This window comes from Hirsutella rhossiliensis, assembly GCF_020360975.1.
Source record: "Hirsutella rhossiliensis strain HR02 chromosome Unknown scaffold00005, whole genome shotgun sequence".
Classification (NCBI taxonomy): domain Eukaryota; kingdom Fungi; phylum Ascomycota; class Sordariomycetes; order Hypocreales; family Ophiocordycipitaceae; genus Hirsutella; species Hirsutella rhossiliensis.
This window is the reverse complement of record NW_025408671.1, coordinates 6,326,189-6,342,128: the sequence shown is the minus strand read 5'-3', so window position 1 is coordinate 6,342,128 and position 15,940 is coordinate 6,326,189. Positions and strand designations below refer to the sequence as shown.

The 15,940-nt window shown below is 56.3% G+C and overlaps 5 protein-coding genes across 5 annotated transcripts; 3 read left to right on the top strand and 2 right to left on the bottom strand.

Annotated features, from left to right (window-relative positions):
- Positions 1-159: 159 nt before the first annotated feature.
- On the top strand, positions 160-1,750 carry HRG_06244 (centromere DNA-binding protein complex CBF3 subunit; the record flags this gene model as incomplete). Its single annotated transcript, XM_044864715.1, has 4 exons — positions 160-672; positions 723-1,268; positions 1,351-1,561; positions 1,641-1,750. The coding sequence occupies 4 exons, from the start codon at positions 160-162 to the stop codon at positions 1,748-1,750; spliced, it is 1,380 nt and encodes a 459-aa protein (XP_044721247.1).
- Positions 1,751-2,988: 1,238 nt separating this feature from the next.
- HRG_06243 (centromere DNA-binding protein complex CBF3 subunit) lies at positions 2,989-4,575 on the top strand (the record flags this gene model as incomplete). Its single annotated transcript, XM_044864714.1, has 5 exons — positions 2,989-3,103; positions 3,292-3,497; positions 3,548-4,093; positions 4,176-4,386; positions 4,466-4,575. 5 exons carry the CDS (start codon positions 2,989-2,991, stop codon positions 4,573-4,575), a joined length of 1,188 nt encoding a protein of 395 aa, XP_044721246.1.
- A 2,261-nt stretch (positions 4,576-6,836) lies between these two features.
- On the bottom strand, positions 6,837-8,569 carry HRG_06242 (uncharacterized protein; the record flags this gene model as incomplete). Its single annotated transcript, XM_044864713.1, has 3 exons — positions 6,837-6,967; positions 7,024-8,001; positions 8,062-8,569. The coding sequence occupies 3 exons, from the start codon at positions 8,567-8,569 to the stop codon at positions 6,837-6,839; spliced, it is 1,617 nt and encodes a 538-aa protein (XP_044721245.1).
- A 4,385-nt stretch (positions 8,570-12,954) lies between these two features.
- HRG_06241 (uncharacterized protein) lies at positions 12,955-13,404 on the bottom strand (the record flags this gene model as incomplete). The annotated part of the gene is made up of 2 exons (XM_044864712.1): positions 12,955-13,259; positions 13,317-13,404. 2 exons carry the CDS (start codon positions 13,402-13,404, stop codon positions 12,955-12,957), a joined length of 393 nt encoding a protein of 130 aa, XP_044721244.1.
- Positions 13,405-13,995: 591 nt separating this feature from the next.
- HRG_06240 (SOS response associated peptidase (SRAP) domain-containing protein) lies at positions 13,996-14,594 on the top strand (the record flags this gene model as incomplete). The annotated part of the gene is made up of 2 exons (XM_044864711.1): positions 13,996-14,022; positions 14,139-14,594. The coding sequence occupies 2 exons, from the start codon at positions 13,996-13,998 to the stop codon at positions 14,592-14,594; spliced, it is 483 nt and encodes a 160-aa protein (XP_044721243.1).
- Between the last annotated feature and the right edge of the window lie 1,346 nt (positions 14,595-15,940).

Genomic DNA, 15,940 nt, shown 5'->3' with positions numbered 1-15,940 from the left:
GCGCCCTGTCCACTGGAATTTTAGCGGGCGACCCGACCAGGCGGTGCGCATCGTGATCGCTAGATAGGGCATCTCTCGTCGCCGCGCGCCACCCCGCTCCAACCCGGACTGGTGGTCACTCGCAGGCTTGCCTTGGTCTTCCCCGTCACGATATATCCCATGGCCCGGACGCCAAATCGACGGAAGGCGAAGACAAAAGCGGGGCCCAAGCCGAAGCTCGCAGGAGCAGCGGCCGGGGCAGGGGCAGGGGCAGGGAGTCGCGCAAAGCCGTCGAGCGTACGAGTGGACCAACGCATCCGGCAGAACGCGATAAACGACGCGGAGCTACGCGCCAATGCGCAGACGATCCTCTCTGCGATCCACGAGTCTCGGCCAAGGAATACGACCTCGGCGTACGCACCGAAGCAAGAGGAATTCGAGCAATTCTGCCGCCACAAACAGTACTGTGACGGCGCTACGGTCACAGAGGAGAAGCTCCTCCTCTTCCTCGTCGAGGAGGTGGCCGGTCGGCCCTTGAAGGTCAGGAGCCGCAAGGCCGCCACTGATACTCCGCAGGACGAGACCCGCCTGGCCTGGCGGTCGGTCCGAACTTATGTCACCGCAATCACGGATCTTTACCGGACGCAGAAGGCCCTCGGAATGAATACGCACCCGTCGCCGCGCGAGGACAACGTACGAGAGTACCTCAAGTCCCTACAGCGCCGGGACGCCCAACGAGACAGGAGAACTATGCCGATAAAGGCCGCGATACTCTGCTCGATGGTTACTCGGAGTCCGAGTTCGAACGAGTATGCCACGAGCTGTGGGCCCACAGCGGCACATCGCCCGAGTGTCATTTTCGGACCCTCGTGGATCTCCTCTTTGGCCATTATCTTCTCACCCGTGGCGGCGATCGTCGGGCTGCAGAGATCTCAGACCTATTCACCTTTGAGTTTGCCGGGGAGGGCTCGACCCGGTGCATGCCGCTCATCTTTACGACACGAGCCGGCAAGCAGAACCAGCACGGCCGCCTCGAGACCGCCGGCGCGTATCGGAATAGGAACCCGCTAATCTGCATCTTGGGTGGCCTCTCGTTCTACCTCTTGTATCGTTGGGATCTCGGTAGTGAGCCGTTTCCCGATTTCAGCAGGCGGTCCTCGTGGTACGACATCCGGCTAATCAAGGGTAACGGCACCGGCCGGACGGCGGCTTTCTCGTACAACTCACAGCGCGAGTGGGTTGTCAAGGCCTTCGCCTACGCCGGCGTCACGTCGCAGAAGAAGACGCATGTCGGCCGCAGCTCGGGGCGAGGACGGCTGAACTAAAGGGATTAGCGAAGACCAGATCCGTCGCGCGGGTCGTTGGAACCAGGAGCAGATGGTCGGCTGTTACCTGAACTCGTTGCCTCGCAAGTTCATGCGTACGATGGCCGGGCACCCGCCGCAGGCCGGATGCTTCGAGATACGCCGTGCCGGCGTGACGCCGCCGGAGGTCCTGCTCTCGATGATCTGGCCCGAGCTGGACCGTTGGCGAGGCCGGTTCGGTCCCGGTACCGAGCAGGAGAACGACCTGGCAGCGATGGGTTCGACGAACCTCATCTTCTATTTACGGGAGGTTGTCTTGCAGGATTCCGTTGTCCTGATGAAGAAATACCCCGGCAGCCCCGTTTGGAACCACCCGGTCTTCCGGCATCCGGCCTACGCCCCGTTCGCGCACCAGCTATCGGACTTCATCCTTGAAGAGGAGCGTCCAAGCCAGCTTGCAGTCCTAGTCCAGGCGATGCCGGTCCTCGCGGACTATCTTAAATCCATCGACGCGCGGAACGAAGCAAGGACGATCCAGCTTAAAACAGAGCTAAGCGAGCAGCTTCGAGCCACCGAAGAACGTCTTGCGGTAGCCCAGTCGTCCCTTTTTTCGAATGGTTTCAACTTCCAAGTTACGGCCGCGACGACCACCACTGCCACCACGGCCCCGGCCGTGGTTGATGTCGTTGGGCAGGGAGGACGAGGAGATGGAAGCCGATTCGTCTCGGCTCAGTCGAGCATTGTTGATAGCCGTGCCACGAGCCCGACGGCGACAGATACGATCACGGTTAAGACAGAGCCACCGCCACGGTATCAGATGTGCCGAGCAGTAAAAATGGTCGAGGCGCTCTGGAGCGAGTGGACGGTTGGCCTTCGAGGCGGGCCAGCCATTGCCGACCTCGACGGTAGATGGGGAAGCCGGTGGCGCGCCGGGCGACAAAATGAATTGCAGTGGTATTCGTTACGGCTCGAGGTTATAAGGGAGATTCGCAAGGTGGCGAAGGCCCACAGGTGTAGCGAGGAGGCCGCGATGCACATTGTCAACTTACAACAGCAGCAAACCGGCTGCTCGCTGGACTTATTTTGCAAACAGCTCCGAGCCAACAGAAAGGCAAAAGTTGTACAACTAAAGAGGTAGAAATACACTATTTTTGTTTCTCCCCTCGTAATTTGACGAGCTCGTCGAGCCTTGAGAGCCCTTCAAGACGCGGCGTTCCGCGGCGGTCGGCCGGACGGCCGACCGTGGACAAGGGTGGATATTGGAAGCCGCTGAGGCACGGACGCTAAACTGCGGTGTTGTGGCGCTCAGCCGCTGAATCAGCCACCAAAACCCGCTGTGGATATCCTATTGGTATCCGAGGGTTTGCTGAGCGCCGCTGATCTGGTCGGGTGGGGCAATCCGAGAATCAGCGACCAGGCGGGCCAATCGTATCTGCGGATATCCACCCCACCCGAACGGCGCGCGCCGTGGATATACGCAGATATCGGTGCCCCCCGCTGATTGCGTCGCTGATTCGATGGAGAAGCCGCTATTCACGTTCGCTACGGCGCCCTGTCCACTGGAATTTTAGCGGGCGACCCGACCAGGCGGTGCGCATCGTGATCGCTAGATAGGGCATCTCTCGTCGCCGCGCGCCACCCCGCTCCAACCCGGACTGGTGGTCACTCGCAGGCTTGCCTTGGTCTTCCCGTCACGATATATCCCATGGCCCGGACGCCAAATCGACGGAAGGCGAAGACAAAAGGGGCCCAAGCCGAAGCTCGCAGGAGCAGCGGCCGGGGCAGGGGCAGGGGCAGGGAGTCGCGCAAAGCCGTCGAGCGTACGAGTGGACCAACGCATCCGGCAGAACGCGATAAACGACGCGGAGCTACGCGCCAATGCGCAGACGATCCTCTCTGCGATCCACGAGTCTCGGCCAAGGAATACGACCTCGGCGTACGCACCGAAGCAAGAGGAATTCGAGCAATTCTGCCGCCACAAACAGTACTGTGACGGCGCTACGGTCAGAGGAGAAGCTCCTCCTCTTCCTCGTCGAGGAGGTGGCCGGTCGGCCCTTGAAGGTCAGGAGCCGCAAGGCCGCCACTGATACTCCGCAGGACGAGACCCGCCTGGCCTGGCGGTCGGTCCGAACTTATGTCACCGCAATCACGGATCTTTACCGGACGCAGAAGGCCCTCGGAATGAATACGCACCCGTCGCCGCGCGAGGACAACGTACGAGAGTACCTCAAGTCCCTACAGCGCCGGGACGCCCAACGAGACAGGAGAACTATGCCGATAAAGGCCGCGATACTCTGCTCGATGGTTACTCGGAGTCCGAGTTCGAACGAGTATGCCACGAGCTGTGGGCCCACAGCGGCACATCGCCCGAGTGTCATTTTCGGACCCTCGTGGATCTCCTCTTTGGCCATTATCTTCTCACCCGTGGCGGCGATCGTCGGGCTGCAGAGATCTCAGACCTATTCACCTTTGAGTTTGCCGGGGAGGGCTCGACCCGGTGCATGCCGCTCATCTTTACGACACGAGCCGGCAAGCAGAACCAGCACGGCCGCCTCGAGACCGCCGGCGCGTATCGGAATAGGAACCCGCTAATCTGCATCTTGGGTGGCCTCTCGTTCTACCTCTTGTATCGTTGGGATCTCGGTAGTGAGCCGTTTCCCGATTTCAGCAGGCGGTCCTCGTGGTACGACATCCGGCTAATCAAGGGTAACGGCACCGGCCGGACGGCGGCTTTCTCGTACAACTCACAGCGCGAGTGGGTTGTCAAGGCCTTCGCCTACGCCGGCGTCACGTCGCAGAAGAAGACGCATGTCGGCCGCAGCTCGGGGCGAGGACGGCTGAACTAAAGGGATTAGCGAAGACCAGATCCGTCGCGCGGGTCGTTGGAACCAGGAGCAGATGGTCGGCTGTTACCTGAACTCGTTGCCTCGCAAGTTCATGCGTACGATGGCCGGGCACCCGCCGCAGGCCGGATGCTTCGAGATACGCCGTGCCGGCGTGACGCCGCCGGAGGTCCTGCTCTCGATGATCTGGCCCGAGCTGGACCGTTGGCGAGGCCGGTTCGGTCCCGGTACCGAGCAGGAGAACGACCTGGCAGCGATGGGTTCGACGAACCTCATCTTCTATTTACGGGAGGTTGTCTTGCAGGATTCCGTTGTCCTGATGAAGAAATACCCCGGCAGCCCCGTTTGGAACCACCCGGTCTTCCGGCATCCGGCCTACGCCCCGTTCGCGCACCAGCTATCGGACTTCATCCTTGAAGAGGAGCGTCCAAGCCAGCTTGCAGTCCTAGTCCAGGCGATGCCGGTCCTCGCGGACTATCTTAAATCCATCGACGCGCGGAACGAAGCAAGGACGATCCAGCTTAAAACAGAGCTAAGCGAGCAGCTTCGAGCCACCGAAGAACGTCTTGCGGTAGCCCAGTCGTCCCTTTTTTCGAATGGTTTCAACTTCCAAGTTACGGCCGCGACGACCACCACTGCCACCACGGCCCCGGCCGTGGTTGATGTCGTTGGGCAGGGAGGACGAGGAGATGGAAGCCGATTCGTCTCGGCTCAGTCGAGCATTGTTGATAGCCGTGCCACGAGCCCGACGGCGACAGATACGATCACGGTTAAGACAGAGCCACCGCCACGGTATCAGATGTGCCGAGCAGTAAAAATGGTCGAGGCGCTCTGGAGCGAGTGGACGGTTGGCCTTCGAGGCGGGCCAGCCATTGCCGACCTCGACGGTAGATCGGAAGCCGGTGGCGCGCCGGGCGACAAAATGAATTGCAGTGGTATTCGTTACGGCTCGAGGTTATAAGGGAGATTCGCAAGGTGGCGAAGGCCCACAGGTGTAGCGAGGAGGCCGCGATGCACATTGTCAACTTACAACAGCAGCAAACCGGCTGCTCGCTGGACTTATTTTGCAAACAGCTCCGAGCCAACAGAAAGGCAAAAGTTGTACAACTAAAGAGGTAGAAATACACTATTTTTGTTTCCCCTCCCCCTCGTAATTTGACGAGCTCGTCGAGCCTTGAGAGCCCTTCAAGACGCGGCGTTCCGGGCGGCGGTCGGCCGGACGGCCGACCGTGGACAAGGGTGGATATTGGAAGCCGCTGAGGGCACGGACGCTAAACTGCGGTGTTGTGGCGCTCAGCCGCTGAATCAGCCACCAAAACCCCGCTGTGGATATCCTATTGATATTCCTATCATTATCTATCTATACTCTTCTCTTGCTAAGGGGCTATTACCTTTCTCGTTTGTCAGCAGAATCTCTATGTTTTATCCCCTGTGACATTATAGACAGAGAAGAAACAGGCCAGTCGTCATGACAAATTGAATAATTCAGCAGCCCGGAAAGCCTTTCATGCTTCATTGCATCTATAGGCACTTGCCTCGCCCTAGGCCGCTTTAAGCCGTTCTAATGTATTTCGCCATTGCTGCTTCTAATATAAGAAAACTATATAATCTTGTCGCCAACTGGGAGGTTAAAGCAAAGCAGAAAACGACGACATCGAAGCTTAGGTCGCTGAGGAGATGGGAGACAAACCTTTAGCCAGTAATAGAAGGGGCGTCCGGCGTAGAAGAAATCTGGCGAAGGATAGAAAAGGACATTCGGGAGAAAGAAGTCTTGCACTCAACGAGTGACAACTTAGAGCAATGCATTTTCTGTCAAAATATAGAATACCATCAAACATTAGCTTGACCAAGATTGTCGGCTGAAACGAATGATTGAGCATGTAGCTTACCGTCCGGAAGACAGTCCTTCGGTGAGTTCCCGCACTGAAGTCAGGCGCGAACACACTAAAATTGCAGCGGTCCGGCTGGGGTTCAGATGCCCATTCTATTCGGGCAACCTGGTGCCCATGCATCGGCCGCCGATCTTTGTCCACCAGCCATAACTGTTTCCAGACCATCGCCGGGTAGGCCGTCTTCCCCGGGCGCCTTCCATAACGTGCCTGCCATTACCTTTTCTTTCACTTCCTCTATGATGGAGTCAGGCATGTACACTTAATTCCGCTGCGGTTGGTGGCCATCACCTCCAACCACTCTGGTAACAATGAAAAGAACACCCTAAGCGCCAACCACATCTCAGTAAATCAACGGCGCTCCCTGAGACTCGCATCATCATATGGAAGTTCTAATCATAGCATAAAGGAGAAAATGTTGGCTGCTCTACTCTTTTCAAAGAGTATTATTTTGGTCATTAAGTCATTATTTCCCTACCCGCCCAAGGCTTCTCGGCCACCCCATCCCCCGCTGCTTTTGCGTTGCCCAGCTGGGCCGGGGGGAGGGCGTGTGACGAAGAGCCTCGAAGAACAAAAGAGACGAAAGGCAAGAGATTGCTGGAGCGCAAGCCCGGCAGTCAAGGTAAATGCAATCACCCCGTCCAGACTCTTCAGAGAAGTTACAACCGCTAAAGACAGGAACCCGCCAACGGTCGGCCGAGCTTAAACTCCAACGGAGAACTCCATACAACGACCGGCTGCTATCTCCCACCGACACTTGCCTTACGCACTTGGGCAGCTCCTCGACATCTCCTTGCTTCGGATTCGGCCTTCAGGGCTACTTATGTGCATTTGGTTGGGTCGCAGAGCCGGTCAAATCGGTATTTGGCAATGCCGTACAACCAACGCGCACCGTTATTTCTGGTGTACATTCCTGTGCCCTGTGGCCACTCAATAGTGATTTTATGCCGACCTGCATTCCCTCTTTGTTAATGACTGTTCTTGGTGCTTGATCGTGGGAGAACTTACCGGCTGGAATGCGGAAGTAGCCGCGAGTATATCCGTTCAAGAGGCACCATTCCGGATTGTTCCAGTCACCAATGTACTTGTTCACGTAGCCATCCTCGCCGCCTGTCTCGCCCAAGAACTCGTCATCCAACTTGAGAAGAAAGTGCTCAGACTGTGCCTCAACATCCACAATACTCATGACCACCGGGTCATCATAGTTTACCCACATTTCGAAGGGCTTTGGGGGGCCAGGCTGTTTGTATGCCCCTCCCCACGGAAGTTTAGCACTCGACCAGCCCTTGACTTCAGCTCCGCGGCAGGGTGGCTCCTTGCCCTTGCTGCAGGGGAAGTTCTCCTCCGCATAGCTGGTGTCGCATTTGTGCACTCTGGTTGCTCGGTCTTTGATGGGTTTTGCGCTGCTACGACTGCACACGTCTGAGACAGGTGCGGTCTCGTCTGGGTCCGTGTGGGTTCCTTGATCAAGTTGATCCGGCGCTTTGCCAAGCAGACATGGCTTCGAGGGGTCGTGCGCCATGCAGTTGTTCCGTGCGTCGCGAATATCGCATGGTATCTCGGTGATATCGATGGGGACACAAGCTTGCTTGTCAACCGAGGTGGACATGGCTGAGAGCGCCTCCTTTGGATAAGAAGAAACGAGGCCGGTCTCAAGCCCGCCTAGACAGTATCTGCCACACGCCCACTTGGTGATGGCATAAACACCAGCATCTGAGTACTCCTGCGTCTTTTTGACATTTCCTGCGTCCTTTGGATGGGTGAGCCAGTGGTTGGCGTTTTGCCCACCCTTGGCATCACCGTGAACATCCTTAACACGGAATGCATCGTTTGGGTTGATCTGTCCGCTGGCTGTGCATTCCTGGTCCTTGCAGAGTTGAAACTTGCCGAATCGTTGATCGGGGCCGTCCTTGGCCGCGCTGTACCAGCCCTGATTGTTGTAGCCGAACCGGTAACCGTTTTCCGAGATGAAGATATAGCACTTGCCTGAGGACAGATTAGCCGGTCTCTAAACAATGAGCATATGCGCACCTGGCGAGAGCAGACCTGCTGAAACACCCGAGCTGCATTTTGAGCGGCAGCCGCCGTCAGGCGTCTCACTTGTGCCCGAAGGACAAACACATTCGTTGTTGACATCGAGTTGCTTTCCCTTTTCGCAGATCTTCACCTTCGGCTTGCAGGTAGAACCATCGTAGATCTGTCCCGAAGCACAACATGCATAGCCGGTACCCGCAGCTCCGGCAAGTATGAAGCCGGAGTCACAGCATTCGAATACAGCCTGTGGACTGCCAAGCAGAGACTGCCCAGGCTTACAGCAGGCAACGAATGTCTTCTCAGAGTTGTATGTGAGTTTTTTGCCGCTCTCTGGAGAGCAGCGGAAGGATTCCTGAAATGGCGATTCAGGCTTGACGAAAACAATCTGCTGGTTCTCTTCGTCAATGTGGTGGCCGTCTTTGATCTCAGCAACTATAACGTTCCTGACGCCGAGGTCACGACGTATGTTGGCCGAGCTCAGGGTGGCCTGGAGTGTGATGGCAAAAATGCTTAGTCTCATTTTGTAGTCAAAACAAAGACAATCGAAATCGATAGCGATGTAGTCTCTGTTGCGGAACTTCGAGGGTCTATGAGGATATTATATAGATTTTGACCTAGGCTATAAGGAATACATCGGAGCTGATTCCCATGAGACCTCCACTTTCCAGGTCTAAATCCCCAACGCAGTCTTGATCGCCAGGACTATACGGAGCAACAAAACATGAGACTGAATCAGCTTCTTCTAGGCTGATTAAAGGATAGTTTGTCACATTCAGTCACACCGGATATGACAGCCACTGGATATCACTGCATCGACTGACGTGTGCACTTCACTCCTGTCTAGTCTCATCTCGTCGGATAGGTTGACATCGTTTTCACGGCGGGGTTAGTCAAAGGAGCAGAGAGATGCCGACGACACCTCAATGTCACGAATGTGTTGCTAGAACCCTTCATTCAGCTGGCCCACAGCTGGCGGATCGTCGCAAACGGTGCCAATCAAGTCAAGCAATCCCTATGTGCTACGCCGTGGCTTGAAAGTCAGCCCTGTTCCAAATATATATCCACATGCGCTGGTTACCGGCGCCGGTATAGTTACCTATGCTGTAACAGACAATGGAGCGCGATATCGACTTCGACTGGCATTGCCAGTCGTCTGCTGTCATACTTATACGAGCTAACCGTACCTGAGGTGGTCCGAGTTCGCGAGTTCTAAATAATGTGACCTGCTGGTCATCATCTCCTGCGCCTAGTTGATCAACCTATAATCCACGATGCAATATACTGCTTTAGAATTTCAAACTCGTTGTCGCTTTATAAGGTAGGTCGTCCTCTAGAGTTGCGTGGTATCTCCAATGAATCCAACATCCACAGCACACTAAATGCCACGCGGAATAACATGCCCTTCGTAGCAGTCTTGCACATACACGGAGGGCGGTGCTCTGCATAGCTTTAGGGCAGCGAGGCTGGCCCAATTAGAAACAGTCATCCGACACATGCGGGCGACAACGCTGTGCCGCGAGCTTGTCTCATGAAGTGATATGGCGGTGCATTGCATCGTTGATCATTTAGCATGATTGATCCGGCGTAGGATATGATGGACGGTATATGTAGATATACTAACCGTGCTCTGGTCTACTTTCATCTGGGAGAAGGTAGTTAAATTTAGACAAGCGAGTGAGACACTCGACGGCAAACGCGCGACAACCCCAGGAGGTCGACAACGAACAATCAGCGTGAACCAATGGGAATCCTCAAAACTCCAGGGCCCTAAGACAGCAATTGTGATCACGCGTCGTTTTCCCAGACATGCATTTTCAAGAAAGACATACTGAAACCAAAAAGCGCGAAGCGGTCTAGCTAACGGCCGCTTGGTCTTCTAGAGCCGTACTCCGTACCATGGACCAATGTTGCGAGTCGGTGGCTGCCATTGAAGAGGTAACGGCCGCTATGTCACTTTCAATTCCCCTCTTACGGTACATTCTACTAATACTCTCATTGGATCGTCTGGCTCGGGTTGCGGACGGAGCTGCTGCCACCGCAAGCTTTCAAGGCTCCCCAACCCGGGCAAGCCTGAAGCAATTCCACGTGAGAGGGACTGGACGTCAAAAGAATACGAACGGTTGTTTCACAAGCAGCCGGGCTGACAGCCAAGCTAACTGAAAGCGATGTCATGCTGCCATTACACTTCCCCACGCACCACGTAACGGCCACTTGCAGCTGCATCTGTCAGACTGTGCATTAAACGTTTCCCTGCATCGTCTAGTGGTCTGCAGCCAGCCCAGATACTGAAGCTGGCGGACGGCACTCGCGAGCGTGAGGGTCTTGGCGAAGCGTTGTCCCCGGAGGAGGAAGGGATCGACCGAGATACAAACGTGGTCGAACTTGACCTTGCCCCGGTTGATGAGGGTTGCGAGGAACATGGGCTTGAAACCGAGTTAGGAGCAGGCCAGAAGGCAAAGCACACGTGGGAATTTAGACCTAAGCCTGGGTCTCGTAGAAACCGAGGCAGTCGAGGGCTTTCAGCCTGGCTGGTTTGGATTCTTGCGAGAGCAGCTTCGGAAGGCTCTCGCACTGCTCCTTGGTGAAATTTCTGGGTCCTTGATCCCGTAGACCTTCCACTCTAGCAGGACCCGTTGTACCTTGATCTCCGCATCACGAGGAAACGGCCATGTTTCACACTTAATAGGCAGGTCGAAATCTCCAGCGGCAAGCTGCATGTTGTCGTCGAATAGTACCGCCGGCGACGGAGAGGACCATGGGCCTCTCTCGGCTTCTCTGACTTCGAGAGCGACTCCTCGCACAAAAGCAGCAGCAGCCAGCCGATATTCGGGTACATCTGCTCGCCAGTGCGCCACTTCCATCACCCGTAGCCCCTCGGTGTTGTTGAAGTTGTCCAGATCGGGCAGCATTCGGTGCTGGACAGACCCTTGGCTGAGGCTCTACAGCCCGTTCCAGGCATTATTGTAGGTATACAACTTTTCCCACAGCTCACTGTCTGTCAACCGCCGCTGCCTTGGCCGTTCAGCACTCAGTCGATCTTCTTCAAGGAGGAGCCAAATGATCTGAACAAGACGGGCCACGGCGGCAGTGGGCCGCCGTGGCTGTCGGAAATGGCAGATGACTCTTCGAAAGCGGCCCAGATCTGACCCAGACGAGCCATGGTCAAGTTCTCGACGCCGGGGTCGTTTATGAGCATCGTTCTGTAGTCCGGCATGGCCTCGGCCTTGGGTACTAGATCAGAAGCCGCGGGCCCCCTTGAGTGTGGCACCCGAAGCGAACTTAGCGAAGTAGTTCGGCGAATAGTCATTGCCACGATATAACCAAGAGCTTCAGAGAGTTGCTTATGTCCACATAGCATCTAAGCAGAAGTTATATGAATGTAATCTGGAAAATAGTATTACTCATTTCGTTATGGTGTGGGAATCCCAGCCCGACAGAATCAAGGTATGCGGGTTGGGTGATACCAACTAAACGCCTGGGTCGTCTGGATGCGGCGGCTCTAGAGCGCGAGCAAAAACGCTTGGAAAAGAGGGTTAGAGATTGCTTCTACACCATTTGCTAATGTACTGCACTAATCTGCCAGCAGATATCGCGATGGAATAAGACTTGCTGCGGACGACGAATGGCTGAAGGGCCTCAACGACTATGTATCACTAGAGTGTATCGACTCGGCACTTGTCAATAGGGAACTCCTGTGCAAATGCGAAGAAGTCGCCGCAACTGGGCCAGCCAAACCGTAGTCAGGTCGCCTGGCAAGCTGCTGTTTGGACAGTAAAGACCGCTGTCTGAGGCCATCCAGTTGCAGCGGAGGCTGTCCAGAAACGAGTGGCAGCGATCCACCCTGCAACGGCGCCAAACCGGCCATCTGCCAACGTGAATGGCGGCTCCTGCTGCACCATGGCCGTCTCCTCTCAACGGGCTTTTTCACCACAGCCATTTGTCGCCAAATCGTTGTCCCTCAGCCCTGCGCCATGCTCAAGGCGGACCTCTAGACCCTATGTTATACCTTATAGGGTACTGCAGTCCTCTGCTGTGGTTAGTATCATCCCGCCCGCCTTGCAACAGCCCACCTCGCCCCCGCAGTCCACCATTCGCCCTGTCTCAATCTGAGCTCATTCAAGCCAAAGGTCTACGTTCAAATAGTTTTTTTGGGTGACTACTAACTGGTCTTGTCCCCAAAGAGGCAGCTTCTGACGACGAGTTGTGAAGAAGTAGGCGCAACGCGACTTCGTGGCTTTATAAAGACGCCTCTCTTGATATCCGATCCTGCCGATATATTACTTGTTCAAGCCTGGGGATTGGGGAACGATCCTCCCGTGGTCCAAGGGGGAGATCACTCAGGTGCAGCCGTGGTGTCATTAACACCAGGGACGTCTGTCCATTTTGTCGAGGGCATCGTCGCTGTTATCCCGCCGGGCGAGGCTTGCTCGATATCATTGACCATATGCTCCGTCACAAAACTGCACAGGCAAAAGCTGGGGAGCAATTGTGTTGATGGGCTCAACGGTCTGGGCCAGAGCAAAAAAGTCCAAGTCTTAACGATGGCGCTGCATGAGGAAACGTCCTTATAGAGAATTCGATGCTTACTGTAGTGCTTCTAAGCCCCTGGACGCCTATTTATCAATCAGCTTGGTTCTTCCAGTCCCAAGAGGGCTGGACATGACATACTTTGCTGTGCAAGCTCAAGTTGTCCAGCATGCCGAGGCGGTCCGGGGGCGCACGAGTCGTTCACTAGACGACCAAATCTTCCTCGGGAACACTATCTCCCTCGGGTAGGTCGGCACCAAGCGGGACTTGGAACGTGCGAGACAGTCCTAGACCGCCCGCGAGCGTGGTTTCGTCCTGACGCAAGACGTGTCCTGTCGTCATGGCTGTCTGCTGGGCGATGGCAGTGCTATTACTTCCCTAATGGATGGCGCCGAAGCGAAAGATGCGATAGTCGGCGTTAAAGAACCACCAGCCGGCGACGCCGGAGCGCAGGAAGCCCGAGTGAGAGACGACAAAGATAAGATCCTCGGGCCCGCGGCGGAGGGCGTCGAGGGCGTCGGCGCCGCGGGCGAGGATGGCGCCGCGCGTGTAGGCATAGCGACCGGCGCGGGGGCACGTTTGGTCGGGCCAGACAGGGTCAAGGCAGCCAAAGTCGACATGGGGGAACAAAGGCACAAGAGAGGCGGCGGGTGAGCCCGTGTCGCACGGCTTAGCCGAGTTTTCTGTTGAAGCAAATTCAGCTGGCTCAGCGCAGGGGAAAGGTCTAGGCATTTGCGTACCTTGCCAGTCGGCGTTGGCCTCAAAGACGACGCCCCGTTGCTCAAGCCAGTCCAGGGCGAGGGTGCCCGTCTGCAGGGTGCATAGCATGGGGCTGCTGACGACGGCGACGGAGCCAGTCGCCGACTCGAGGCGCTCCTTAAGGCTGGCGCGCAGGGCGGCGCATTGTTCGACACCAAGCTTGGTGAGAGGGGGATAGTGGATGGCGGGGCCGAGGGGCAAGAGTCAGTCGTCGCTGCGAGATCGGAGAGTGGATGGGTGTGTATGCATTGACGTATATACGAAAGGTGTCTCAGTTTGAGGGCTACAACGGACCTATCGTCAGCGTTGTGCTGGGCGTGGGCGTGGCGGATGAGGACTACTTGGAGAGGCACGGCCGCGTAGTCCTTTGAAAGTGAGGCGACAATCGACTGGGTCTGGGGAGCGTGGTGTTACTCTTGCGGCAGAGAGGGCTGATCTCGGAGTCGCGAGAAAAGATGGCGGCCGCTTGGTGTCGAGCTGCGGAACCGAGTGCGCAAGACAAGGCCAGAAGTCGGTGACGCGACTTAAGGTGGCAGCACGTGACCTCGCGTACTCCGGAGCGAGCTGTTCCTACGCGACGTCACCGAGTCGTAGCCGGCAGCCCGACGCCGCCCATCGCCGCCCATCGCCGCCCATCGCCATAGTCAGCCCACAGACAACATGTGTGGCAGATACGCTCTGACTCTGGTTAGTCGCCCCGGCTGCTCCCGTCTACGCCCCAAGCTTACCAATGGTTCCCCCTCCCCCTCCCCCCCGGGGCGCCTGGAACTCGGTCTTTTGCTCACGCCCCGTCAGGGTCCTAGGAAAAGACATATAGGTATACCATCATCACCACCGACTCCAATAAGCAGCTCAAGTTTCTCTACAACCGCATGCCTGTTATCCGGGACCCGGGCTCCGACGCGGCCAGGACCTGGCTGGACTCGGCGCGCCGCGAGTGGACACGCGACCTGCAGTGCCTGCTGCGGCCCTTTGACAGCGCCCTCGACGTCTACCCCGTGAGCAAGGACGTCGGTAAGGTCGGCAACAACTCGCCATCGTTCATCATCCCGCTCGACAACAAGGAAAACAAGACGAACATTGCCAAATTCTTCGCTGGCGCCCCGCAGAAGAAGCAGGCCGCGGCCAGGCTGGAGCAGGCTGAGAAGCCATCGACGGCTGCTGGGGCAGACGGTCCGAGTAACGGGGACGCCAAGGATTTTTCCACGGGGAAGCGCAAAGCGGCGCCATTGCCCGGAGGCAGCCCTCCTTTGAAGTAGCCCACGGGTAACAGGAAGATCAGCTCGACCAGGAACAAGCATAGAAGCCCCGCCAAGTCCAAGGAGCCCGCTTCTCAAAAATTACAAAGTTCTTTGGGAATAGCGCGTAGATGCAGGAAAAGGCTTCGACTCGAGTCGAGCCGACCAAGGCATACCAAGCTCCAAGCGTCGATCTGGCTGCGAGATGGCCAACAAGCAGGCCCGAAAACTGCACCGGGACTTTACATATCGAGTTGTTTGCGGGATCCGACGAGACCAGCTGGACCCGCGAGGCCGTTATCTTAGTTACGGAGCCTCGTCAGCCATCGCACTTTGCAGCGTGGCCGGTGCCTTACACGAGCATCATTCGTGAGGCTTCAACCCACATGGTCTTGAAGAAGCATCGAGACGCATAAGTCTACAAGACAGGCATGGGCCCACCAATTCAGCAACGCGACCGGATCTAGGCGCCGAGGAGCAACAGTCATCACCCGACACAACCAGATGAAGCCGCTTCGCCCAGGCAGCTCCGGCATGATGGCAAGCACGAATACATTCTAGCCGGTGCCAAACCAGTTCTCGGGCTCCTAAGTCAGCGCAGCTGTGTCTCAATTCTTTTTGCTGCTCTGCTTGCTCGGTCGCGCGGAATTGCGCCGGACTTGAAGAAACGAGTAGGGCGGACGCGACGATAGAATCGCCCATCATTTAAGGACGAGATCTCTTACGGACGAGTTCACATGAAGAACTGTCGGAGGCAGAAGAGGTGTACAGCCTGCGCAAACATGGGTGGCATGACATGGCTGGGAAGATATGGGAGTTGAATCCGCCTTGGGGAGCCTCGGGCTGGGAGATTTGGAGTGACGTTTCATGACTCCTCTGGCTCGTAGCCGAAGATATGCTCGGTTACCAACATGTCCCCACGTAGCACTTTTGCAACCATGTTCTTCTGGAAGTGTCGGCGCTTTTGGGTAGCGTCCTTTTGCCCCCCTCCTGAAGGTGTTCCTTCGTTGAGGCATGTAGTTGAAGTCGCAATGCTGTTCAAAAGAGCCTACAGCAGTGGTAGGCTCTTCTCAAAGGCGGACATCTGACGGGAGGCGACATGAAGTCTTCAATAGCCTACGGCGATTTGTTCTTCGTTCGCCGAGTCGGGGATCCTTGGGCTGCCAAAAAGACATCGGTCTTATGATACCAATCTCCAAAAAAGAAAAATGCCACCTCCTCTCAGGATAAATGGTGAATCTGGTCTTTAAAGGCTCCCTCGACAAGTGGCGCAGACTGTTGCATTTTCTCTCAGAACCTCGCGATTTACACAAGACTTTCTCATTTCATCGAGAAAGAGTGCCTTCGGTGTCTACGCACCGTCGGTA